Below are 25,809 nucleotides of genomic sequence, written 5' to 3'. Positions count from 1 at the left end.
AGACATTCAAGATAGCTTGGGTCTCAATCTTCAGGTTTCAGATTGCCTATGTCATAAAGTAGCATCATTTTGTGGAACAGTTGGGATGGGGAGATAATACCATCTCCCTCCCACCCACCCACCAGAATGCTGTGCTGTGTGGAGGAGGACAAACTTGAACACATTCCAGGATTTCCAAAAAATAGACCAGAGGCAATTGTACTTCATCCAGCAGAGCTTTACTGCTACTGAAGGCAAATGAGCGTAATGGTCACAAATCCAATACATTCAGGATTGGCACATAAAAAAATCCAGTTGCAGCACTTACAAAAACTTATAAACTTATAACAAGGCTAAAACTTAACACTAAGCATACTATGTACACAACACCACATCAGAAGGAAGAGAGATAGAAAGTGAGTTGAAAGCTCAGGCTCCTTCTGACCTCACTATTATAGTCAACATGACCTTGAGAGAAAGATAACAGAAGCAGTTTAAACTAGCTGTACTCAGTTTCTCGGAAGGGATAACCCAAACAAGAGAAACCTTCTGCCTGTTTCTTTCACATAGAAAGAAACCTTCTAGAACACTCTTGAATTAATCAGAACAGGAAAAATCTCTACACATCAGATCCATTCTTTCTGTACTAAGAAATGCAAGATGTCCCACAGAATTATGTTGTTCTGGGGCACTAGAGAAATTTCAGCTTGGCCCTAGGCGGAATGAAGGAGACAGAGGAGGACTGGTGAGTCCCCTGCTGTTGAACTTTCCCCTGTCTCCTGAAAATAGTGAAAATTGCTCCTTTAGTCAGCACCAAATAAAGCAGTGAAAACGGGGAATGGGCATCTTGCTACAGTGCTTATTAAAAGAGTTTCTCATGCTTTTCAACAAAAGAGCTTGATGCAAAGTCAAGTACAGAAAACAACCTCGAGTGCATGTACAGCTTGAATATTTTTCATGCAATAAACTTTTGTAGAAAAAAATGGCCTATGTCTTGGAGAGAAGCAGATTCGTGGAATGGCTACTTGGAACATGGTTTGGATTAGGAGGGGACACGGGTGGCGCTATGGTCTAAACCACTGAGCTTCTTGGGCTTGCCGATCAGAAGGTTGGCGGTTCGAATCCCCGCAACAGAGTGAGCTCCCGTTGCTCAGTCCCAGCTCCTGCCAACTTAGCAGTTCAAGAGCACGCCAGTGCAAGTAGATAAATAAGTACTGCTGTGGCGGGAAGGTAAACGGTGTTTCCGTGCACTCTGGTTTTCGTCATGGTGTCCCATTGCACCAGAAGCGGTTTAGTCATGCTGGCCACATGACCTGGAAAGCTGTCTGTGGACAAACACCAGCTCCCTTGGCCTGAAAGCGAGATGAGCGCCACACCCCATAGTCGCCTTTGACTGGACTTAACCATCCAGGGGTTCTTTACTCTCTCTTTTTTGCATCCTAAACTACTGAACACCTGTGCAGACATTTGGAAAGAGTGAAAAGGAAGGGTTGTCAAATATTCTTGTGAGGGTTGGTAAAATTTATGAACAGTTATTGTTGTTGTTTTTAAAACTTATTCTGAGAAGTTTCAGCTCACTTAAAGTTATCAAAAAATTGTCAGAAAATTATTTGTTGGGAAATTTTAGCTCAGCTGTAGTGGAATAATCAGTACAGGGTGCTGAATACTAGCTATGATAATTAACTAAAGAATTTTCAATCAAATTAAATTGTCTGTTAATACCTTGATCACAACAATGGCAGAAGGTATGGGGGCATTCAGTACTATGAATATTGTGAACTTTCTGATAAGAAACTCAATAGACATCTGTCAGCTGACCCTCACTACAAGTTTTTAAGTGAAAAGAGCATGTAAATTGACAGTTGGAAAAAGGATCTTATTGTGCTAACAATTCTTCTGCAGGGAGGAAGAACACCTGGAAACTTATTTTGAAGATATTACAGCTTTGACTTCACTTACAATAACTTGGTTAAGAATGGATGGCTGCAATGTTTCCAGGGCCTGTGTCAGGAAGCACAGGTGGTTTGTGCTGGTAGATGATGTGACCACATCCTGAATAGGTTCTGCCTGAAACTGAATAAATACCACCCCACTTCCATTTTATTCTCAGCATCCCATTCACCCTGGCAGGCTGAGAAGAAGCTCATCCAGAAGTGTTGTGTAAGTACAGTTTGACTGAGTTAAATGAATTTGGGTGTGTGTGCTTGATTTGATCCAGGGCTCAGTTCTGAAAAGCTTGAAGGAATAACAGGGTGCTTGTGATAACATGCAGAGGTCTTTCTCCTCACTACTGAACAGCCATGACCCCTCTAGGGAACAGAAGTTACTAGTTCAACCAAAGCAGAGCATGTAGAAGGTCTTTTATCTGAGAATTCATCCACTGGGCAAGTGTGGTCACTCTCCAGAATCTCAGTTTGGGGAGGTATTGGCCAATCAAAATGGGAATGGCCTGTATAGGCAGATATTGTGACGCACCTTACGATTCTGTCTCAGGTGGCATCCCTGCTAGTTCCTCTGGAACCAGTACAAAGGGCTACCCTCAAGTGAATGCACCCACAACAGTTGTGCTTACTCGAGTAGGTGTTCAAGTTTCTAAGCAGTTATAGCTTCCGTGGAGGGTGATTCTCTCTCAGTGAGTCTTCCTGGCTCAACAGCAGACCTGGTGGGAAAGGAGAACTGGAGGTGGAAGTGTTAAATGCCTAGGCACAAGGTCTATAGGGCCAGGGCATCTTCAACCTCCCCCCCACCAAGTCTTTGGGATGGGGCTGGGCAACCCCAATCTTGAGGGGGCGGAAGAGGCCGAGCCCTTCCACCCAGCTCGTCCCATCCATCCTCCTCTCTCTTACCTTCCAATGTTGGGCACAATTTGACGCCTCTGGCTGTGTGTGTGTGTGTGTGTGTGTGTGTGTGTTAATAATACCTTTATTGTCAATGTACAACCTGTGTACAATGAAATTAAATGAAACAGAGAAGTAAGATGGTAGAGTAGCAGCTGCAGGAACATTAGTATTTCCTCTTCCTCAGACCATTCGGCCCTTCATGCTTCCTCCAAGTTCTTTGTCTTCCTTCTTTCACACTCTGTCCTCTTTCACACCTGGTTGTTCACATCCTCCTCTTGTTTCCATTTCCACCCCTCCATTTTACAGCCTCAGAGTTCATTTATTTGTTGATAAGGGTTGTTTTTACAGACATCTCAGAGAAGGCAACAGATCCAGCAGCAATGGCTAACAGAACCATAGTGTTCCTTCCCCCAAATTGTAACAACATAAACCAGGCAGGCCAGGGGGCCTCAAATACTGTTCTCCAACTACCAGAGACAGCTCTCTATGGAGGTCAGCAGCTTGGAGGCCCTGATAACCAGCCTCAGCAGAACGGGCAGCTGGGAGCCATGGAGACACTCCGCTATGTAGAGACCAAATCTCTGGGGGTAAGTGAAATTGAGATTTGCTCATGTTCAGGCTTATGTTCAGTGGTTTCCCTGCAAGAGTGATGTCAGTGCAGAAAAGACTAATCTTATCAACAGGTTCAAGAGGGTAATGCAAAGGATGGTCTTAATTATTCTCTTACCCAATGTGGATTTGTTAGATGTATTTAAAAATGCTTGGGCTGGCTGGGTGACTTATTCAATGGAATATTTAAGTAAAGAGTATTACTGATGAACTAGTCCCTGGCAAATGGCAATGCAAAGTGTTCAGTTTACAAGAAGACAATATTCCTCTACAAAACAGAGGAGAAGACAGTATGTAAACGACTTAACGCAGGGGTATATCTACAAGAATAAAGGTGAGACAATAAGTAGTCTATTCACACATACATAGTTAATACCCCCAGTCCCCCTAATACAAGAAATCTCTATAGAAACTTACCTGTCCCCATCTGCATGTTTCCACTGGAAGGAGCATAGAAAGAGCACGATATCCTTCAGTTGGTTAAATCTCCTTAGGAAACATGGCGGTGGAATTTAAAGACATAGCGGCGGAAAGCCCACAAACACAGCTGCATGTTATTACATGAATCCTGCAAATTCTAATGTTGAATTTAATTAGTGTATTGAGTTTATAAATATACTTGGACTCCATCTGGGAAAGTAATCTGGACACATTAACATGTGAGCTGAAGATATGTGCTTTACAACAAAAAAGTGAAAGACATCACAAGCGTGGTTTTGTTCAATGAAGTGTTCAACCAACGGAGCCTCTCTGATTTTGCCTCTAATGTGGGATCAGTGTTCTAAAATACGAGTCTTAACAGGGCAGGTAGAGGCATCAATGTATATCAACTGACAAGAGCATTCAATTAAATAAATCACATTTCTGGTGCTACAGTTAGTGAACCCATTTGTTTCAGAATTGTGGAACTGTTAGGGACATAGCCTTACTTCACAAAGTGATGACACTACTCCTTGCTTTAAAAGAGAAGAATATAAATAATGTTGTCAGCCAGTGGAAAAACAGGGTGTTATGTGGGGTGTGTTTGAACCCACATTTGTGTCCAGCACTCATGTGTATTCCCCAAGAGGTTTAGGAACATTTGCTGGAATGCAATGTTTTTCTGCTATAAATGTGTTTACCCTTAACCTTATGTACCATAAAGAAGTTCATACACCAGGAAATAAACAAAGATTGATTTATTAATTTAAATTAATGTGACAGTATATGGGTGTTGCTTTCAGACAGCAGAGTTACACAATAAGTGGGCAGCAAATCACATAGCATATGCATCTTGATCTTGAGAGCTAATAGGATCCCTAACTATCCCCAAAACCTCAAGAGTGGGCATGACAATTTGCCATGGTATCCATACTATGAAGAAAAAGCAATGCATACCTTATCCTGAGGCCTAATCAAACACAAAGTCAGAGATCAGAAATCTGTGCCTCCTGCAAGAGTTAAGCACTTCCCTTAAAATATCTCTCATTCTTTTGGTCTGTGTTCAGTGAAACATACAACTGATCCTTGAGATCATTGAGAAGCAAAGATGGGGTCCTGGTGTAGCTTTCAGCTACCCAACCACTGAAAACCTGGGGTTTAAGGGGGTTTTTTTTGGGGGGGGGTTGAACCAATGTTCAAAAAAGAGGGTTCTTTTTGGATGAGTGTCCTTTATTCCTTTATGACAGTGCTTTTCAACCAGTGTGCCATGGCACCCTGGGGTGCCTTGAATGATGATCATGGGTGCCACGGGCAACACTGGCTTCTGTCCTTCTTTCCTTACCTGCCTCCTCTGATGCCCTCTCACTTCTCTGCCTCCCAAAGGCTTGTGCAGCTGTTTGTTGCAACAGCCCTGGCTATGAGCTCTGCAAGCGAATGGTGCCTCAGGGAGGCACCTCTGTTTTCAGCTCAGAGACCAAGGGTGGCAGCTAGGGGAGAGGAGAGGAGGCTGAGGGAACACTCCACAAGGGAGGCTGTTTGAAAAAGGGTGAGAGGCTGCCAGCTCTGCAAGGAAGGGGTGACATAACTGGGCTCCTGAGTCCCATAGGGGTGCTGCAGAAAGAATGCAGTTGGTCAAGAGAGCCATGGACTCAAAAAGGTTGAAAACTTCTGCTTTATGCCATTGTTTATATCCAAGTTTCTGCCTGTTTGCTATTTTGTTTACCTTTGGAGGAAGATTCTATGCAAAACCCCATTTTTTCCTACAGGAGGTAATAGTCGAACATTACTAGTAACACAGCATAGGAGCCCATGCCCAGGGGCCGAATTCTTTTTGCCCCCAATAAAATATTTGAGGGGGCTGCCCCCCAGTTGATGGGCATTGCCATTCAAATGTTGTGCATGCAACTTTATGTGGGGTGGAGCTTACCTCCCCCCCCCCAAAAAAAAAGGTTGGCACCCCTGTAACACAGAATTTGTGTGCTGATATTTACATTAAGTGTTTACAAGGTCAGGATATCTACTCATACCTTCCAGGGCATGTTTAAAATAAAGACTAGTAACCAGGGTTAAAGGTAGCTCCATGATGGGGGTCTCTTTATATCAAATTATGCCACATTCATTGATGCCACGAGCTACAGGAATAAACCATAGAAAAGGTTCAAATTATCAGACACCATTACAAGGACTTAGAGGAGGATATTCCTCACACAATCTAGGGACCTGAGATGCTCTTTACTATTTTTCTGTGTGGCAGCTTGAAGTCATTATTCAGGGTTTGGGTTTTTTTACCTCTTATCAGGGCTCAGGAAACTGTTTGATCTTGTTTGTGTAATTTTCTCTCCCAGGTTATCCAGATCATGATTGGATTGGTACACATTGGCTTTGGGGCGGTCTCCCTTGTCCTTTTACCTTACCATAGGGTTTTTGCTGCTCTTGGAGGTTATCCATTCTGGGCTGGACTATTTGTAAGTAGTTGGTTATTTGTCTTTGAGAACCAGTCTGTTTCAGTGTCCATGGTCATGAAATTTTGGGCTGCATACATATAATTCACATTTAAAGCACATCCTCCACACACCCCCAACCATCCTAAATTGTAGTTTAAGGGTGCTAGGAATTGTAGCTCCATGCAGGGTAAACTACAGTTCCCATTTTTCGGGGGGGGGGGTGCTTTAGGTGTATGATGTGTGCACACAGCTTTGACCTTGGAGAGGAAGTCTCCATTATGTTCCTATTCAATTGCTGACTTTTTTTGTATTGAGAACTAATAGCTAGTAATAAGTCATAATCTCTCTCTCTCTCATGCATGCGTGTGCACGCACACATATCCTTATAGTTCTGCGAAATGGAATAGACATAGATGAAGGAAATGTGCTGATGCAGGAAACCTGCTTGCCTCCACCCCAGTGGTGTCCCCAAAAGCATTTGCTCTTTCATGTAGAAGTGAAGTCTGTAGGCTGGAGTCAACTAAGCTATTGCACTAGTGGAAGCCAGTGTCAGGATTCATACTGGCACAATGAGACTTCCTTCGCTCTCCACCTTCCCATGCCCCCACCCTCCCCAAATTTGCTCAAAAAGGTGACAATAACCCCCTGAACAGTGCAGGGGAGCAAGAGAGGAGGGGTTATTCTGTCTGGCAAACAAAAATGCTTTGCTAAGGCCTCTGAGACCCCTATTCCCTTCACAGACCTACAGTTCCCACTGTTCCATGGGAAGAGGAACTGATTGTTAAACCACTCAGAGAATTGTAGCTCTGTGCACCGCACCCTTAACTCTCAGCTCCCTTGACAAGCTGCAGTTCCCAGGAGTCTTTGATGGAGGGGCATGACTATTTAAAGTGACTATAACACAGTTTTAAATATATATAGTGCAGATTGAAACCAAGTTGTACTATCCCGGGAGGGCTTTCCCAAGAAATGTAGAAAGTTTTTTTTAGTTCCATTTGTTTACCAAAAGCAATGCTTTTGGTTGACGCAGATAAGTCATCCTGCCCCATCCAGGAAAACTTGGGCAAAGCCTTTGCAGCAATGGTGCTTAGTTCTCTGCACAGGACTGCAAAGGACTGGCACACATGGTTCACCAGGAAGAGGGGAATCTTATGTCAAAGCCGTATTCACATGTTCAAGAACATTTTAATTAAAACCAATGAACAAATCTCCTTGTCAGTTTTCAATGCATTTATGTTGGAGAGATAGTCAGAAAGCCAATAGTTGGCTGTTCTTTGGTAAAAGAAGAAAGTATTCTATTATCTGACATCAGTCCCAAAGCACTGAGATGTTGGGACTAAGGAAAATGTTGTTGTTTTTTAGTGAACAACCCAAATGATCTTTTCTTTTTCTTCTCCTGAATAGTTCATTGTTTCTGGATCCCTGGCTGTGTCAGCTGAGAAACATCTTAATACAAGCCTGGTGAGATACACACCATTCCCTCCTCGTTTGTGTTGCTGTGTAAACAAACAAATAACTTAGCCTTCTTGTTACATGTCTGGGTATATGGCCCCCTCCAGACCGATTTTTTATTGCAGGTGGTTCTGCAGCGTGGTCTTGCCATAATAATAGTGTATTAGTGATGGGTTTATTCTGCATGAGTTTGTTCTGTGGTGCTTCCCTAATGCTATTGCACTATTGCTGTCTGAATGGCTATAGCATAGCAAAAGCAGGGCAAAAGTTACAAGCAGGAAGTTACAAGATATGCACTGATTGGAAACGATACAGTCTTACTTCCTCAAAATGTTTGCACGTGCAAACATGTGAAAGCAGGATCATGTGTGACTGTCCCAACAGCATCATGAGAACAAATAATAACGAATGTGCAATTGAAAGGTTCTCTGGAGGGGCACTATAGTAACTGTCTACACTATTCTTATGTGCATTTATCATAAACCAAAGCAGCCTGTCAGACTGGTGCTCGAGATCTGCAGCCAGCCTAGAACAGAGGGTAGCCGAGGTTCCTTCAAGTAACGCGTCTTGATCCTAACCCTGGTTGGAAGGTGCTACCATGAGATTCAAAGTGGGGATCTTGTTCCAGGGCCCAGACCCCTTGCTGCCTGAGCACCAGAGCAGCTCTTAGAAAGAAGAGCCTGTGGCTTGATCCACTGGTGGAGGAAGAGGGGTGCAGGGGGAGCACACCGCCCCCAGCAGCGTGATCCCGGTGGGGTGCCATTGCGGCTGCCCCCCTGCCACACCCCCGCAGGCACCCATCGCGGCCACACCCCCGCAGGCAGCGCGTCACCCCCCCCCAGGACACGTGCCAGCCATGCTCCCGCCTGCTCTTCACCCCCATCCCCCCCCCATGCCGGAGCATGAATCTCCGCCACTGGCTTGATCTTCAGTGCCGTGCCGTTTGGTACTGCAGCTCCCTAGGAAATCACAGAAAAGGTAGCAGCCCATTGAGGGATGATGATGATGATGATGATAATAATAATAATAATAATAATAATAATAATAATAATAATAATAATAAATAATAATAATAATAATTATACTCCGCCCATCTGGCTGGGCTTCCCCAGCCACTCTGGGGGCTTCCAACAGAATATTAAAATACAATAGTCTATTAAACATTAAAAGCTTCCCTAAACAGGGCTGCCTTCAGATGTCTTCTAAAAGTCTGGTAGTTGTTGTTCTCTTTGACATCTGGTGGGAGGGCGTTCCACAGGGCAGGCGCCACTACCGAGAAGACCCTCTGCCTGGTTCCCTGTAACTTGGCTTCTTGCAGTGAGGGAATCGCCAGAAGGCCCTCGGCGCTGGACCTCAGTGTCTGGGCTGAACAATGGGGGTGGAGAAGCTCCTTCAGATATACTGGACCGAGGTTGTTTAGGGCTTTAAAGGTCAGCACCAACACTTTGAATTGTGCTCAGAAACATAGCTTCTCTGTCACTTCTCTCCTGCTTTTGGTTACCCAACTTTTTAAAAGTGCCCTTATGCAGCATCACCATACTCTTTCCATCCGTGAATGCGAATTGTAGTGCAAACCTAACCACATCTACTTAGAAGTAAGCCCCACTGAATTCAACTGGACTTGCTCCCAGATAAGTGGGGTTCTAAATCCTAAATGCATCCAGCAGAAGTAAAGTAAATCAGGTGGTAATCATGGGAGGGTGTCATTATGTTGCTGGGGGGGGGGCATAAAAGCCTGGTAGAGTTTACAGGGGCTAAGAATGTCAACCGTTGCTTGCTGGCTACACGGTAGAGGGGAGCACGAAGGGGCAATTTTTTATGTAGAACACATGCCCTCCTTGCTTGCCTAACTACACACAGAGACCTCAGTCCTTGAAGTACTGCTGTTTGAGGGTTTTCTCAAACACTTTTGCAGACATCCCTTTGCAAGTTCTCATACCTGCGAACTATGCATCTTCTAGTTCAATCTCCTACAATGTAGGAATGTGCAGCTGTCCCATACAGGGATTGAACCTGCAACCTTGGTGTTATCAGCACCATGATCTCTAACTAACTGAGCTATCCAGGCACATCAAATCCAGTTTCATAGACTCAGACTGGATCTAGACACATCAAAGAAGCGTTTCAGTTAAACGCATTGCAAATTTTGTATGAGAAATTGGGTTGGCAAAAGCGGGACTCCACAGCCCCATCTAGTGTTAGAATGCATAAACAACACATATAAAGCATTTTTTCTTTGCCAGTGTAGCTGAGTCCTCAGTTATATTACTCTCCATGTGTGCCCAGGGGCTTCTTTCCTTCCCTTGCACCTCCAGTTTGAACTTTGTTCATGTTCTGTTCACCTAGCAGTTATGGGAACTACTTTCAGGTGAAGTTTAGAGATTTTTGAACTAATTCAGTGAACTTCATTTGAACTGAACTAGTTCATTCCAAACTTCAGTACAAATACAAATAATAGGAAGCCTGCACAGTTTTGTGTGGTTGACAGATCCTTCACACTGCTTCAGATTGGTCTTTAGATTTCTATTTCCTCTGATGAAAACCTCACTACAGCTTGAACTCAGGCCTCCTGCAAAACAGGCATCTTGCTTCACATTGTTTGGGTATGACTCTCTTCATTAGACTATTTGCCTTTGAAGATGGACCTCTGTTTTTGGGTCTCCTGATTCATTGTATCTTTCAGGTGAAATGCAGTGTGGGAATGAACATCACAAGTTCTATAATGGCATTAGTTGGCATCGTGCTCTATTTGACGGAGTTGTCCCTAAATTCTGCTTTTAAAAATTGTGGTCATCTTAATCAGGGCAAATATTCTTGTGAGGTAAGTGAACAAGTTCCAAAAAATGTTGACATTGTGGGCAAAATCTTTAGAAAGGGAGAGAAACCCAGACCCACCTTGAGCTTTGCTTGGGCTGCAAGCAGTTCCCACATCAAGAGACCAGCCTCTGGGAATTCTAGGAATTGTAGCTCTTTGGGAAGACAAACAACTCTCGGCACCCTTAAAAAAACTTCCTGGGATTCTTTGGGTAAGTTGTGATGGTTTAAAGTAGGATGGTACTGCTTTAAATGTATAGTGCTGATAGCGTCTTTGTTTTTTGACACAGTAACTCCCAGATATTCTCTTTAAAGGTAAAGGTAAAGGGACCCCTGACCATTAGGTCTAGTCATGACCGACTCTGGGGTTGCGGCGCTCATCTCGCTTTATTGGCTGAGGGAGCCGGCGTACAGCTTCCGGGTCATGTGGCCAGCATGACTAAGCCGCTTCTGGTGAACCAGAGCAGCGCTAAAGATATTCTCTTTAGCTGCTTCTTTTGAAAAGAAAGTGTGAGGCAAAAGTCAACGATACAGAAGGGTCAATAGCAAAACTAATATGTGTAGCTTAAGTAGACTTTTTTCTGATTCACCTGCCATGCAACATGATAATATATCAATCAGAATGTACACTGGATAGTTCTTCTGTGTTCTATCCTCTATTAGCAGCCTTCATGCAGGTGGCAAGGCACAAATGAGGTTTTTAGCCTTATGTGTGCACCACACGTATCGGGGCCTTCTAAATCCTATTCACTGTATGCCTGGAGATTTGCTTTGTGAGGCTGCAAAATCCAAACATACTAAGAAGGTCCCAGCTGCACAGCCCTGTTTCTTACTGTGTTATATTCAAAGAGGCAGATGTATGTCAGTATGACCTCTTGCCCAAACGATTCTAAATAGTCGTCACCACTGCCTCCAGCTCTTCTCCACGTGAATTTTTCACTGGTGTTGTCAGGTCAGAATTTTTCTTATGAGCTGCCTTGAAACCACTGAGATGATTTTCTAGTACCCAGAGCTGTGTCCGTGTTGTCATGTCACCTTCTCCTCTGCTTTGCAGCTAAGCTACCAAATAGGTACTGGTCTCGGAATCCTCCTCTTCTTGTTCACCTCCCTGGAGTTCTGCATTGCAGTTTCCACAACACATTTTGGGTGCCTGGCCGTCTGCTGTAACAGTGAGAGGGTAAGCATTGGAAAGCCTTGCTCAGAAATTAAGCAGATCATATTGAAAATATGGTATGGAGGAGATATTGATTTGTGGGTTTTAGAAACGCCTTCAGGCTCCCACAGGATCCTTTGCATCTCTCTTGGAATCACCTGCTGCACCTCTACAGTAGAGGACAATGGTTCTGGACCACGAGTCTGATGGAGCCTAGGAAGTCTTCTGTTCCTTATTCATGCACCCCCCCCCCATGTACAGCAATAGCATTTGATATGGCTGCAAAAGGCTTGAATGACCCTGTTCCTTATCAGTGTGGTATCATTTGCACTGGTAGAGTTCAGCTACAGAGGGATTTAAGAATTTAGAGCAATTGTTTAGATCATGGTGACATGGGAAAAAGGACACCATCATAACCATGTATGTTTGTGTGTGTTTCAGGCCATAACTTTCATGCAGTACACCATCTATCAAGGTGGTATGAATCCTGCTGAAGGCAACCCTGCTCCTCCAGCCACCAGTGCTGCACTTTCTTCCAAGGAAGAGGCTTGCTAAAGAACCCAAGAGAAAAGTGATCAAAAATATCACTTCCAAGAAGCCAGGAAGTGAAATATTATTGATGTATTAACTCCCTCCCCCCCCCCCACCATAAATATATCTATCCACCCAGGCTATGTGCTGCCGCTGCAATTTTTAGTAGATTACCCAATTTGATTAATAGTCTAAAATGTTAGGGTATGGAATTACCACAGATGTTGGGGTGGGGGTTGCACACCTGATTATTATTATGATTATTATGATTATTGAATTTATATATCGCTTTATACCTTCAGGTCTTGGGGCGGTTTACAGAATAAAATCAAAATATAAAACCACAAAATCCATAATCAAAATTAAAACAACCACCCAATAACCCCCCACCCCCCCACACACATTTTAAAAGGGCATAAGATGTCAATCAGGTCAACCAAAGGCCTGGTTAAAAAAGAACGTTTTTGCCTGACGCCTAAAGGTGTGTAATGAAGGCGGCAGGTGAACTTCTCTGGGGAGAGCATTCCACAGACAGGGAGCCACTGCAGAGAAGACCCATTCTCCTGTTGCCACCCTCCGAACCTCTCGAGGAGGCGGTACATGGAGGAGGACCTCAGAAGATGATCTCAGGGTCCTGGTAGGTTCATATGGAAAGAGGCGGTCTTTGAGGTATTGCAGTCCTGAGCTGTTTAAGGCGTTATAGGTCGTGTAACCCCATCAATATAACCCCATCAAGAGCAGGCAATCTCCCACCCATCTGGTCTAGGGAACCACCCACTAACAGTCCCTCAGTCTTATCTGGATTGAGTTTCAGTTTGTTGGCTCTCATCCAGTCCATTATCAAGGCAAGTCACTGGTCCAGCACTTCCACTGCCTCACCTGCAGATGTAAAGGAGAAATAGAGCTGAGTGTTATCACCATACTGCTGACAACATAATCCCCATCCAGCGGTTTCATGTAGATATTAAACAACGTTGGGGATAGGATTGAACACTGCAGAATCCCACACTGAAGGTTCCATGGGGCTGAAAAGCTTTCCCCAAGCAACACCCTCTGGGAATGACCATCCATGTAGGGCTGGAACCACCACAAAGCAGTGCCACCCACCCCTAGTTTGGACAGCCACTCTAGAAGGATACCATGGTCAATGGTATCAAAAGCCACTGAGAGGCCGAGGAGAATAAACAGGGACATGTTTTCCTTGTCTCTCTCAACAGACGTCATCATACAGGGTGACCAAAGCAGTTTCTGTGCCAAAACTGGGCCTAAACCCTGATTGAAATGGATCCAGAAAATCAGTTTCTTCCAAAAGCACCTGGATCTGGTCTGCAACCACTCGCTCCAAAACTTTGCTCAGGAAAGGGAGATTAGCAACTGGTCGCAAGTTAGTTAGGTTTTCCAAATCCAGGGAAGGCTTCTTAAGGATTGGTTTTACCACTGCCTCCTTCAAACAGACAGGGACTACCCCCTCTCATAAAGAGGGACTGATCACCTCCCTGGCCCTGCCAACTGTTCCTTCCCTTCTGGTTTTTATCAGCCAAGAGGAGCAAAGGTCTGGAGCACAAGTGGTTGCCCTGACCAATCCAAGCACCTTGTCCACATCCTCGAGCCTTACCAACTGAAACTCATCCAACACAAGAGGACTAGACTATGCTCTGGACACCCCATGAGATTCATCTGCTATAACAGCAGATTCATGGTCTTAGTGGATGCAAGCAATTTTATCCTCAAAATGCCTTGCAAACAAGTCACAGCGAACTACCGTTGGTTCTCCCAGCCTGTAAAAGGCCCCGTACAACCCGAAAAAGCTCTGCCAGGCGACTTGATGAGGATGCAATGGAAGCAGCTCCACTGATGAGCTCTCCTTAGATTTAGTCTCAAGTTAAGACCACTCTGTCTTGACATGGATCTCTCTTCAGGTTCTCTTGAATGGTCTCCACTGTCCCTTTCTTTCCTGCTCATCAAAGCTAATGGGCAGCAGCACGGAGAGCGCCAAAGGAACTTCAGCCACCATTAGTCACTAGACACTGCACAACTAGCAACAATGGAGAATGTAGTTCTTATGGTGCTGCCATGTATCTAGGACCTAACAAAGGGCGTTTTACCTGTGGAGCCCTCCACACCATATAGAAGTATCCAGGGGATTAAGGAACCTACCTTTCCCATGACTCCTGGCAACCCTCAACATAACAGATACCATGTTAAAGAGATCTCCCTCCTTCTGCTACATTGTATAGAATACATGCCCTAAACTGTTGCTTGTTTTTTGCGTCAACTAAAAGTGAAGAATGATTTTTTTTCTCTTTCAAGAACTATTGTTTTATTCGTATGCAAATATGTGCAGATATATGAATGGCTGAACACAATACCATAATAGGGGGTCAGCCATACTGTTTCGCTTGCAGGCTTTCCACAGGCGAGAAGAGGATGCTACACTAGGTGAACCATTGGCCTGATCCAGCAGCCGCCTCTTATGTTCTTATGTGCCCATACAAAATGTTTATCCATGCAGCTTTTTCAATAAAATGGTGGAATGGTTTTGCTGCCTTTTGATGAGTACATTTGCCAAATGAAAGTATTTGGGCTCATGTTCACATCTCTGTGAACGTAAGTGTGCACAGAACAATGTATTAAACTGTTTAACATGTACATATGGGCTCTCCTTATGGGCAGGGTGTTGTTAACCCTCCCAGACTCCTTCTCCAGGATCTTGCAGCTGGGACAGCATCCTTTTAGTTCAGTCACAAGAGAAGGGATTTATACAGTATGTAGCTAGTTTAAGATGCTGCTCTGTTGCAATTCTCTGCTGCAGACTAGTTTGGCCAGGTGCCTTAGATCTGAGTCTAATGCACTAGAAAACTTTTCTTGGGTTACTGTAAACAAAAAACCCCAAAAGTTTTGCCACATTTAAAAAATCTGCCTGGATAGAAATTTTAATCCTGAAAAAGAGGACGTGTCTGGAAAAAAGGAAGACATATGGCAACCCTACGTTCCATTCACTTGCTTTCACCTTTAAGCTTACTGTTATAAAACTAGTGCTTCAGAATTCATAGGAGCAAAGCTATTGGACCGGTTGTGATTAAACAGATAAACAATTCTTCCCTCTCTGTATAGTTTATTTATTTCAAAGCAGTTATCAGACACTTAATATTTTAAAAATATCTAAGCTGTGGACAATATAATACCGTTAAAACAAAAATACCACCTAAAAAGATCAAAACAGTGGCATAAAAGCAAACCCTGTCCTCCAAAAGACTGTCCACCAGGCCAGAGGAGTCCAGTCTTTTGGGGCCTGTGGACACTTTTGCAAATTGGGGGAAGTGTCTCACACGCTTACCAAGCAAACAACACAACCTGTTACATTGGCTGCAATAGAATCCTTTCAAGTCTGCTTTCTAAGAGGGGAGAGGCCCCTGTGGGCACCCGTGAAGGCATCTGTGGGTACATGTACATCTCTGGAAGCCGCGTTGGTGACCTCAGTACTAGACAAAGAGAAGAAAGAGGGAAGAGGAGGAGGAAAGATGCTATGCGGCTGGAATTTCCCAGACATAGCTGGGATTCGGCCATCTGTAAAAGTGCCTGGATTTTCACTTTTTCAAATATGGCAACCTGACATGGAGAACTCACAAACCAAGTTGTTTGTTATGTTTGTGGTGTTTTCTTCCCTTTTGGTGGAAATCCTCTAGTGAGCAAGAGAGAGAGAAAATAGTTTTGCGTCCTTATTCCCATATCAAATCATCAAGAAGAAGCAAACATTCTAATTGTTTCTATAGGGAGCTTATTGAGTTATCCTGACTTGGGGAGACTCTTGGGGAAGAATTGTGGTCACTTTAGCTTGGCTGGAGCAAGGGGAACATTTCAATATAAGCCACCTTTTGCAGGCACCAGGAAAACCCACCGAGCTTCATACAGGTAAGTCTGCTTCTTCCTGGTGTAGACCATAGTGATGTCCCCATAGGCGGTTTCCATGCTACTCTTTGCTCAGCTTAAACTTCCCAGCTGGACAGCAGACCACTTTTCTTGCACCACATTCCCATGTGCATTCAGGAAATGTATACACAAAAGCATATGCCAAAGTGTGCATAAGAATGTGTATACTGGTGAAAGTAACATAAGAATGTGGAGGACTGAGCTTAAAATTAGAAAGATGAGAAACTGAGAGGTACGTCGTCGTCGTCGTCCCCATCCCCAGTGCCTGCACACTCTTTTCCTGTTCTCTTATCAGAAGCCCAACTGATCAGCAGCAAAACAGTATCTCTTCTCAAGGGTACTTTTTCCAAGAACTAAAAAGATATGACTTTCATCATAACCATAATCCTTCATGAGTTCTGGCTATAGTTATAATAAAGCATATAAGTTTACAGAAATAACTGAAAACCAAAAAAGGAATCCAGTCTGCCCCATGGAAGACCAAAATATTTTGATTCACATTTTTGTCCCTGCAAAAAAAAGCTGCAAGAATTTGCTGGGTTTTTCTTGCTGTTGCTCGGACTAGGTCTCCTTTTGAAACAGCAAATGATCTTAAGTATTTGATTCTTATATACAGAACTGCAAATCCTTAGATAAAGAGAATACCACAATTAGTGATCAAATATCTTTGCCACATACAAACTGTCCCTGTAGAAACTATCAAGAGCACTGCAGGCTGAGCTTTAGAAAAAGCCATCACATAGAATTTAATTATCTTGTCATATTTTCATAGTTAAGAAGCAAGGTTTGTCATTCAAACAACCTTATTTCCAACTTAATCCAATGCAGTTAAAACTTGAAGCAGCTGTAAAATCACTAAGTGTTTTCATTGGTTCAAATGACATGTTTGTACAATTTGTACAAGAGCTGTTTAATATAGAGCTGTTTAATGGCTCGTGTGTGTGTGTGTGTGTGTGTGTGTGTGTGTGTGTATTTTGTTTATTTATTTATACTTTTCAAGTTTATATATTTCACTAATTTTATACATTTCATTGGTTTTACAATCATTTTGACATTTCAAAACTTGACTCCTTTCCCCCTCTTTTTGCATTTTCTTACATTTGTTTTTTAATATCTTCCGCATATCCGAATTAACTTAATTTGCTCATTTATTCATCTTCTTCAAATACATACTCTGCAGGTTATTACAAAAATCCTGCCAATGTTTTTATCTGTTTATAATTTATCTGAAAATATTCAATAAACCATTTCCATTCTTTTTTTAAAAAAAAATGTTATCTTGATTTCTTATTCTTCCAATAAGTTTCGCCATTTCTGCATATTCCATAAGTTTTTGTACCCATTTTTCCTTTGCTGGGACTTCTGCGTCTTGCTATTTTGGGGAAAGTAATATGTATAAGAATAAGTTTCTATGCAGTTTAGGTAGTTCTGTCCCTATAATTCCCAAAAGAAAATCTTCTGGGTGTTTGTTTGTTTGTTTGTTTGTTTTTACAAAGGATGTTTTAAATATCCTTTTAATTTCATTATATATCATTTCCCAGTAAGCTTTAACCTTACTACAAGACATATAATAAAAATAACCTTCTTTATTTTTACATTTCCAACACTTATTTGGTATAGATTTATACATTTTTGCCAATTTACTCGGTGTTAAGATACCATTGATATAGCATTTTCATATACAATGGTACCTTGGGTTAAGCACTTAATTCGTTCTGGAAGTCCGTTCTTAACCTGAAACTGTTCTTAACCTGAGGTACCATTTTAGCTAATGGGGCCTCCCACTGCCACCGCACTGCCAGAGCATGATTTCTGTTCCCATCCTGAAGCAAAGTTCTTAACCCGAGGTAATATTTCTGGGTTAGGGGAGTGTGTAACCTGAAGCATATGTAACCTGAAGCGTCTGCACCACTGTAATTTTCCCTTAGACCATAACATGCTGTAAATTTTATATCCATATTTCCCAACCGTTCCCTTGCTTCCATGTCTATATTATGACCAATATCCATTGCCCAGTGTATCATTGAGGATTTTACTTACTCATCCTTTGTCTCCCATTCCAATAATATTTTATACATATTAGACAGCACTTTTACATTACATTCCAACAGGTCTCTCAGTTGTGATATTTGTTCCCCAAGCCCTCATATCCTACCTTTCTTAAATACTTCATTTAAATGGTGATATTGTATCCATGTTGTTAATTCTCCTGATAAGTCCTTAAATTCTTTTAATTTGTACTCTCCTCCCTCTTGTTTTAATAAATTTCTATGCTGTCCATCCTTCTATCATATTCTTTTTCTTTACCGCTGTAGCTTCCAACGGTGAGGGTCAGTGGTGCTTTTACCTCTAATAAATTCTTATATTTATCCCATACACTATACAATTTTTTTCTAATTATATGATTTGTAAATCCTTTATGTACTTTCACCTTTTCATACCATAAATAAGCATGCCAACCAAAACATTCCCATGACCTTCTAAATTTAGAATATGTGAATTCTCGAATGTCATCCATTCCTTCAACCAACAAAGACATATCCGGCAGGGTAAAGCCTCCTCTTTCTTTTGCATCTATCATATTTTATATTTTATTCTCGGTTTTTCCCCCTTGCCAAATATATTTAGAAATTTTTGCCATGTGTTGAAACAATCTGTCTTGCCAATCACTTGGAATCGATTGAAACAGATATAACATTCTTGGTAATACATTCATCTTTATAGTCGACACTCTATCTAATAGTGAAAGATTCATTCTATTCCAAATTTGCAAATTTCTTTTAATATCTTCCCAAGTTTTAAAATAATTATCTTTATACAATTTTATATTATTTACTGTTACCCATACACCTAAATACTTAACCTTTCTTTCAATCTTTAAGCCAGATACATCTTGTAATTTGTTTTTATTCTCATCATTCATATTTTTTACCAAGAGTTTGGTTTATCTTTATTAATCTTAAGACCTGCTATGTCTCAAAAATTTGTTATCTTTCGTAATACTTTTGAGATTTACTCTATTGGTTCTTCTACAGATATTGCCACGTCCTCTGCAAATGCTTTCAGTTTATATTGTCTTTGTCCCACTCTGCCTTTAATATCTTGATTACATCTTATTCTTTGTGCCAATACTTCTAAAACTATTATAAACAACAAAGGTGACAACGGGCAAAATAATAATTAATAAAAAATGAAAAAGAATTAATCAAGAACACAAAATTGATCAAAGGATACAAACAGCATTTTGAATATTCTATACGCCAGGTTCTCAGAAAGAAATTACATTTGTAATCCTTCTTTTCTTTCCTTCTTTCTGTTCCAGTAGATTAGTTTGAATCCCTGCTATATTAGTTGACTTCCCTCTATCTCTTTGCAGTTTTGACACTTCTCTTAAGTGACAGATATTCTATATTCACTTATTAAGATCAGTTTTTTTCAATTATATCTGTGAAATTAATCTAAGGACAACCAAGTATTATTTTTGGAACCATATTTTGTCAGGTATTTTTTAAAGCAAACCCATTCCTAATCTCTTATTAGTTCTGTCATTTTGGCTAGTTCGAGGTACTCACACAACTTTAATTGCCACTCGTCTATTGTTGGTATTAACTCACTTTTCCAGTATTTTGCTATTATCATTCTAGCCGTTGTTGTCGCGTAAAGAAACACTATTTTATTTTCATTTGGGATGCTTATCATTAGAATGCCTGATAGGAAAGCTTCAGGTTTCTTTAAAAATGTGTGTTTTAGCATTCTGTTTAGTTCCTCATAGATCACGTCCCCCAAAAAATTGATTTGGGGACATGTCCATCACATGTGGAATAAGGTTCCTTCATATTGTTTACATCTCTTGTTGCTGTTCTTTTTTATTTTGGCTAATTTGGATGGGGTCAGGTACCATCTGTAAGTCCTTTCCATAAAGTTTTATTTTATCAGATAGCACACAATGAATTTTAAGTCTTTCCCCCATAGTTTTCCCCATTTTTCCATTTCAGTTGGATATCCAACATCATGTGCCCACTTCACCATCACTTCCTTCACCTCTTCGTCCTTAAGTGTTTGCAATAATTTAATACCCTATTTAACTATCTATTTTCTAGGAGAATTGATCAATTATTTTTCTTTCCGTTTTCTTTGTTGTAGAATTTATTGCTTTTCCAACTCTCTTTTCTTTTTTGGTATGCACTTTGCTGGATAACACCCCCCCACACACACACACACTGTTTTGCTTGCATTCCATACCACTTTCAAATTTGTCTCTTGATTCAAATTGATTTCAGAATAATATTTTAATATTCCCCCACCCCTTTCTAATATTTCTTGATCGTTTAATAAATTCTCATTTAATCTCCATCTCAGTGGGGAATTTTGCCCAGTTCTTAATTCCATAATAATAGAGTTGTGATCTGAAAGTATCCTGGGTAGAATTTCTACCTTCTTTACCATAATGTACAAATTTCTAGATGTCCACACAGAATCACTTCGGCTCACCGAATTATTCATGGATGAAAAAGATGTGAATTGTCTATCCAGTGGGTGTTTTTCTCTTTGTATATCAACTAAACTTAAATTTTCTGTCATCTGAAAAAGAGCCTTGGATAGCTTCCCTACTTTTGTATCACTTCTTCTTATAGACCTATCCCATTCCATTTAATATGCCTTGATAGTCTCTGTTACTTCTTATAAATATAAAATCCATTTCAGGTGTGTACTCCTTCATAAACATTATTGTCTCAGACCCGGTGTGCTGGGAGGGTTAATTACTATCTTCCTTTCTTCAGTCCTTTGCAGTGTTTTCAAGGTCACATTCCATCTTGCGTACAGGCTGTGGCTATAAATAACTCACAGAGTACATGTCCAATCTCTGCCATTAAAATTCCACCCTGGAGTTCTTCCTTGACACACAGCTAAAGATTTAAAAAAATTCTCAAATACAGCCTCTTGCCAGATCTATGCAGCAGCCATTCATTCTTGTAAATCAGCATTGTTCCCTCACACTCCTGGTCCAGTCCAGAGATAATTTTAAATAAAGTCCATTCCACCTCAATCGAGTGGGGAGGGCATAATAAAACCTTGTTAAATTCCTCATTGAGCATAAATCATTCATTCATTGCAGCCCATTAGTATATGTTGGTCCAGGAGCACCTCTTGATTAACACCAATGTTCCAAATTAATGAGAAACCGATTACAAATCATGCCAGAGATGGAGGCTCCTCCATGGCAGGGACACACTCCCAGGTCTCACCCATTCTGCCTTTCCAGTTGGTGGACACGGGCTTAAGCGGCACAGTAGGATACAATGAACTCCCCAGACCCCACTGGGGAACATTGTCAGGAGTTTTACCTCATAAATCCTGGCTTTCCCCTCCCTGGAGGACAGTGGAGAGCTACTGCCATTAAATTGTGACATGGCCCAGAAACCAAAATTACTCCTCAGATTCATTGCCATCAAAATGTCCTCTCAATTCACCTCAATTTCCCCAGCTATTCACTGTATCATACCACCAAAGCTTCTGGTTCCACAATATTTGAGGCAGAAAGTGCCTACCCTTCTTTTACAGGATAACTTTAGCAGTGCTTGATTTGTGCTGAGTTTCACATTGCCAGATGGAAAAAGAAAAGTCTATCTTCTTTTGCTATTGTAAAACAAGGGGGGAAATAACATCTTCCATTTTGTATGTCGTTTTAATAAATCCATCCCTCCAAATCACAGGTGTGCTCTATATAATACCATTGAGGGGAATGACAGCATTACTCTTCCTCTTCCCTACATCAACTGGTGAGATCCATGGTGATGATGGAAACTGAAGGCAACCGCACGCATCTTCCCAACTTCATCTTGATGGGTTTCACGACAGATCCACTCCTGAGGATCCTCTTCTTTGTTCTGTTCCTGGTCTCGTACACTCTCACATTGACTGGAAACCTGGGTCTCATCACACTGATCTACCTAGATTCCCGCTTGCACACGCCCATGTATTTCTTTGTGGGCAGCCTTTCCTTCCTGGATGTCTGGTACTCCTCCGTCTACACTCCCCGGATCCTATACGACTGTGTATCTGAGGACAATATCATATCCAACGCAAGCTGTGCAGCTCAGTTCTTCTTCTCGGCTAGCTTCGGACACAGTGAATGTTTCCTGCTAGCTACCATGGCCTATGACCGCTATGTGGCCATTTGCAAGCCACTCCGCTATTCCAGTGCCATGACCAAGAAACTCTGCACCCAGCTGATTGTTGGGTCTTTTGCAGCTGGCTTCGCTGTTGGCATCGTGCATGCGGGTAACACTTTCCAGCTAGGCTTTTGTGGGAGCAATATTATCAACCACTACTTTTGTGATGTGCAGCCACTCGTGAAAATGGCCTGTAAGGATACCCGGATCTATGAACTCATCTTGGCCACAGTCATTGTTTGCACTGTGCTGCCAAGCACTGCCCTCATCCTGGTCTGCTATGTAGGCATTGTGACAGCCATCATACGCATCCGCTCAGCTGCAGGGCGGCGCAAGGCCTTCTCCACTTGCTCCGCCCACCTACTCTCTGTCTCCCTCTACTATGGCTCCATCCTCTTCATGTATTCACGCCCAAGCTCACAACACACTCCAAATGGGGACAAGGCAAATGCTCTTTTCTACACCGTGCTCAACCCCCTGGTCAACCCCTTCATTTACAGCTTGCGCAACAAAGATGTGAAGGCAGCCTTCAAGAAAGTCCTTGGAAGATTCATAGCACCCAAATGAATGTCAGTGACGTTGCTCAGCTCCCCACATAATACAGATTTTTATCAAGGGTGGTGAATTGGTGGCCCTGCAGATGTTGATGGCCTCCAATGCTCGTCAGTCCCACCAGCATGGCCACTGCTCAGGGATGAAGGGGGTTGTAGTCTAGCAAAATCTTGGCAAGTCACAGGTTCTCCACCTCTGGATTAGAGACTAGTCTCCTGTAGGTAAGAATGTAGTGGACAAGGGGAAGCACTAGAAAAGATGGCCAGTGGATAAATGGTTAAGCATCCCACCTACATGTCAGGGGCTGGACTGAAGAGGAGGGCTGAAGATCGCTCCCTCCTTCTCCTCTGCTTGCCCCCCCCCCAGTAGTTTCAAGAGAAGAGGAACAGGAATGAATTACAGCAGAACTCAGAGTTGCCAAATTATGAGGTGTTAAGAGAAGGAGGGGGAGAACAGCCAACAGAGACGTCCTTGGAGAGCATAGAAGCGCCGCCATCCCCATGGACTCGACTTTCAATTAGAATTCAAGAGCAAAGGGCCAAGTACTGTTGCTGGGCAAGGAAGGGGAGCAGCTCAGAGTGAGGAACATCACTAAGGAGTTAAGAATTGGGTTCTTTGTCTTGCAACTCAATGACTGAATAAAACCATACATACAAACTTTCTTGTTTCTTCCTTGATCCTTAACGCTACTGGGGAAGGAAAGAATTTCCCAAGCTTGACACTGCTATTCACATGGTATTTGCATTTAAGGTATGCTTTTGAAAAATTAATTGTAAAAAAATTAAAAATAAAAGAATTGGTTCAGATAATTCCCCACAAGGCTTCTTAACCCCCATCACACTTCAAATTTATTCTAGCACAGATTTGGCAAGCTCACCCATCTTTACTTTTATAAAACTGGCAAGTGTGATTTGGTGAGGTGCTGGGAATTTTCTGTTTGGGATGCTGATGCGCTAGAGCTACAATTCCCATGGTCTCCTGGGAAGAGGGAATAATCATCACATCACTTTAACCAGGTACAGCAGATTTGCCCAAAGTTAAGGTGCATGATACAGAAGTCCTTACATCAGATCCTGTGGCATATTTAGTGGATGGTGAATTAAGTGTATGCTGCCCCCTTAAGAACAATATATATTTCAGAGGGTTGCCATATTTTGGAGAGCAAAAAAGAGGACATGGTTGCTGACTTCTACTTTTAACTACAGGTCACTATGACAACTCTCATTTTAAATACACCTACAATGTTCTTAACTTTCAACAACAAAATAATAATAATAATAATAATAATACATATTACTCCCTCGTTTGCCAAGTGAAAGTATTTTGGCTCATGTTCACATCTTTGTGAACGTAAGTGTGCAAAGAACAATGTATTAAACTGTTTAGCACGTACATATGGGCTCTCATTATGGGCAGGGTGTTGTTAACCCTTGCCCTCCCAGACTCCTCCAAGATCTTGCAGCTGGGCCAGCATCCTTTTAGTTCAGTCACAAGAGAAGGGATTTATACAGTATGTAGCTAATTTAAGATGCTTGTTGTTGTTTAGTCGTTTAGTCATGTCCGACTCTTCATGACACCATGTACCAGAGCACGCCAGGCACTCCTGTCTTCCACTGCCTCCCGCAGTTTGGTCAAACTCATGCTGGTAGCTTTGAGAACACTGTCCAACCATCTCATCCTCTGTCGTCCCCTTCTCCTTGTGCCCTCCATCTTTCCCAACATCAGGGTCTTTTCCAGGGAGTCTTCTCTTCTCATGAGGTGGCCAAAGTATTGGAGCCTCAGCTTCAAGATCTGTCCTTCCAGTGAGCACTCAGGGCCGATTTCCTTAAGAATGGACATGTTTGATCTTCTTGCAGTCCATGGGACTCTCAAGAGTCTCCTCCAGCACCATAATTCAAAAGCATCAATTCTTCGGCGATCAGCCTTCTTTATGGTCCAGCTCTCACTTCCGTACATCACTACTGGGAAAACCATAGCTTTAACTATACGGACCTTTGTTGGCAATGTGATTTCTCTGCTTGTTAAGATGTTGTCTAGGTTTGTTATTGCTTTTCTTCCAAGAAGCAGATGTCTTTTAATTTCGCAGCTGCTGTCACCATCTGCAGTGATCATGGAGCCCAAGAAAGTAAAATCTCTCACTGCCTCCATTTCTTCCCCTTCTATTTGCCAGGAGGTGATGGGACCAGTGGCCATTATCTCCGTTTTTTTGATGTTGAGCTTCAAACCATATTTTGTGCTCTCCTCTTTCACCCTCATTTAAAGGTTCTTTCTGCCATCAAGGTTGTGTCATCTGCATATCTGAGGTTGTTGATATTTCTTCCGGCAATCTTAATTCCGGCTAGGGATTCATCCAGCCCAGCTTTTCACATGATGAATTCTGCATATAAGTTAAATAAGCAGGGAGACAATATACAGCCTTGTTGTACTCCTTTCCCAGTTTTGAACCAATCAGTTGTACCATATCCAGTTCTAACTGTAGCTTCTTGTCCCACATAGAGATTTCTCAGGAGGCAGATGAGGTGATCAGGCACTCCCATTTCTTTAAGAACTTGCCATTGTTTGCTGTGGTCGACACAGTCAAAGGCTTTTGCATAGTCAATGAAGCAGAAGTAGATGTCTTTTTGGAACTCTCTAGCTTTCTCCATAATCCAGCGCATGTTTGCAATTTGGTTTCTGGTTCCTCTGCCTCTTCTAAATCCAGCTTGCATTTCTGGGAGTTCTCGGTCCACATACTGATTGAGCCTACCTTGTAGAATTTTAAGCATAACCTTGCTAGCATGTGAAATGAGTGCAATTGTGCGGTAGTTGGAGCATTCTTTGGCACTGCCCTTCTTTGGGATTGGGATGTAGACTGATCTTCTCCAATCCTCTGGCCACTGCTGAGTTTTCCAAACTTGCTGGCATATTGAGTA

The 25,809-nt window shown here is 42.2% G+C and overlaps 2 protein-coding genes across 2 annotated transcripts; both read left to right on the top strand.

Moving 5' to 3' along the window:
* Window positions 1-663: 663 nt before the first annotated feature.
* LOC114584119 (membrane-spanning 4-domains subfamily A member 12-like) lies at window positions 664-12,631 on the top strand. Its single transcript, XM_077932809.1, has 7 exons — window positions 664-2,139; window positions 3,168-3,406; window positions 6,194-6,313; window positions 7,697-7,753; window positions 10,428-10,565; window positions 11,613-11,735; window positions 12,153-12,631. Exons 2-7 carry the CDS (start codon window positions 3,200-3,202, stop codon window positions 12,264-12,266), a joined length of 759 nt encoding a protein of 252 aa, XP_077788935.1. The 5' UTR covers window positions 664-2,139; window positions 3,168-3,199; the 3' UTR covers window positions 12,267-12,631.
* A 5,143-nt stretch (window positions 12,632-17,774) lies between these two features.
* On the top strand, window positions 17,775-24,180 carry LOC144328663 (olfactory receptor 9G4-like). Its single transcript, XM_077932729.1, has one exon. The coding sequence runs from the start codon at window positions 21,962-21,964 to the stop codon at window positions 22,910-22,912; it is 951 nt and encodes a 316-aa protein (XP_077788855.1). The 5' UTR covers window positions 17,775-21,961; the 3' UTR covers window positions 22,913-24,180.
* Window positions 24,181-25,809: the final 1,629 nt, after the last annotated feature.

Source organism: Podarcis muralis, chromosome 1 (genome assembly GCF_964188315.1).
Source record: "Podarcis muralis chromosome 1, rPodMur119.hap1.1, whole genome shotgun sequence".
Classification (NCBI taxonomy): Eukaryota; Metazoa; Chordata; class Lepidosauria; order Squamata; family Lacertidae; genus Podarcis; species Podarcis muralis.
This window is presented reverse-complemented; position numbering and strand designations above follow the sequence as displayed.

Coding starts and splice junctions, on each gene's coding strand:
- LOC144328663 (XM_077932729.1), top strand. CDS start 21,962: ATGGTGATGATGGAAACTGAAGGCAACCGCACGCATCTTCCCAACTTC.
- LOC114584119 (XM_077932809.1), top strand. CDS start 3,200: ATGGCTAACAGAACCATAGTGTTCCTTCCCCCAAATTGTAACAACATA. Junction 3,407..6,193: donor TAGAGACCAAATCTCTGGGG/GTAAGTGAAATT, acceptor TTTCTCTCCCAG/GTTATCCAGATCATGATTGG. Junction 6,314..7,696: donor CATTCTGGGCTGGACTATTT/GTAAGTAGTTGG, acceptor TCTCCTGAATAG/TTCATTGTTTCTGGATCCCT.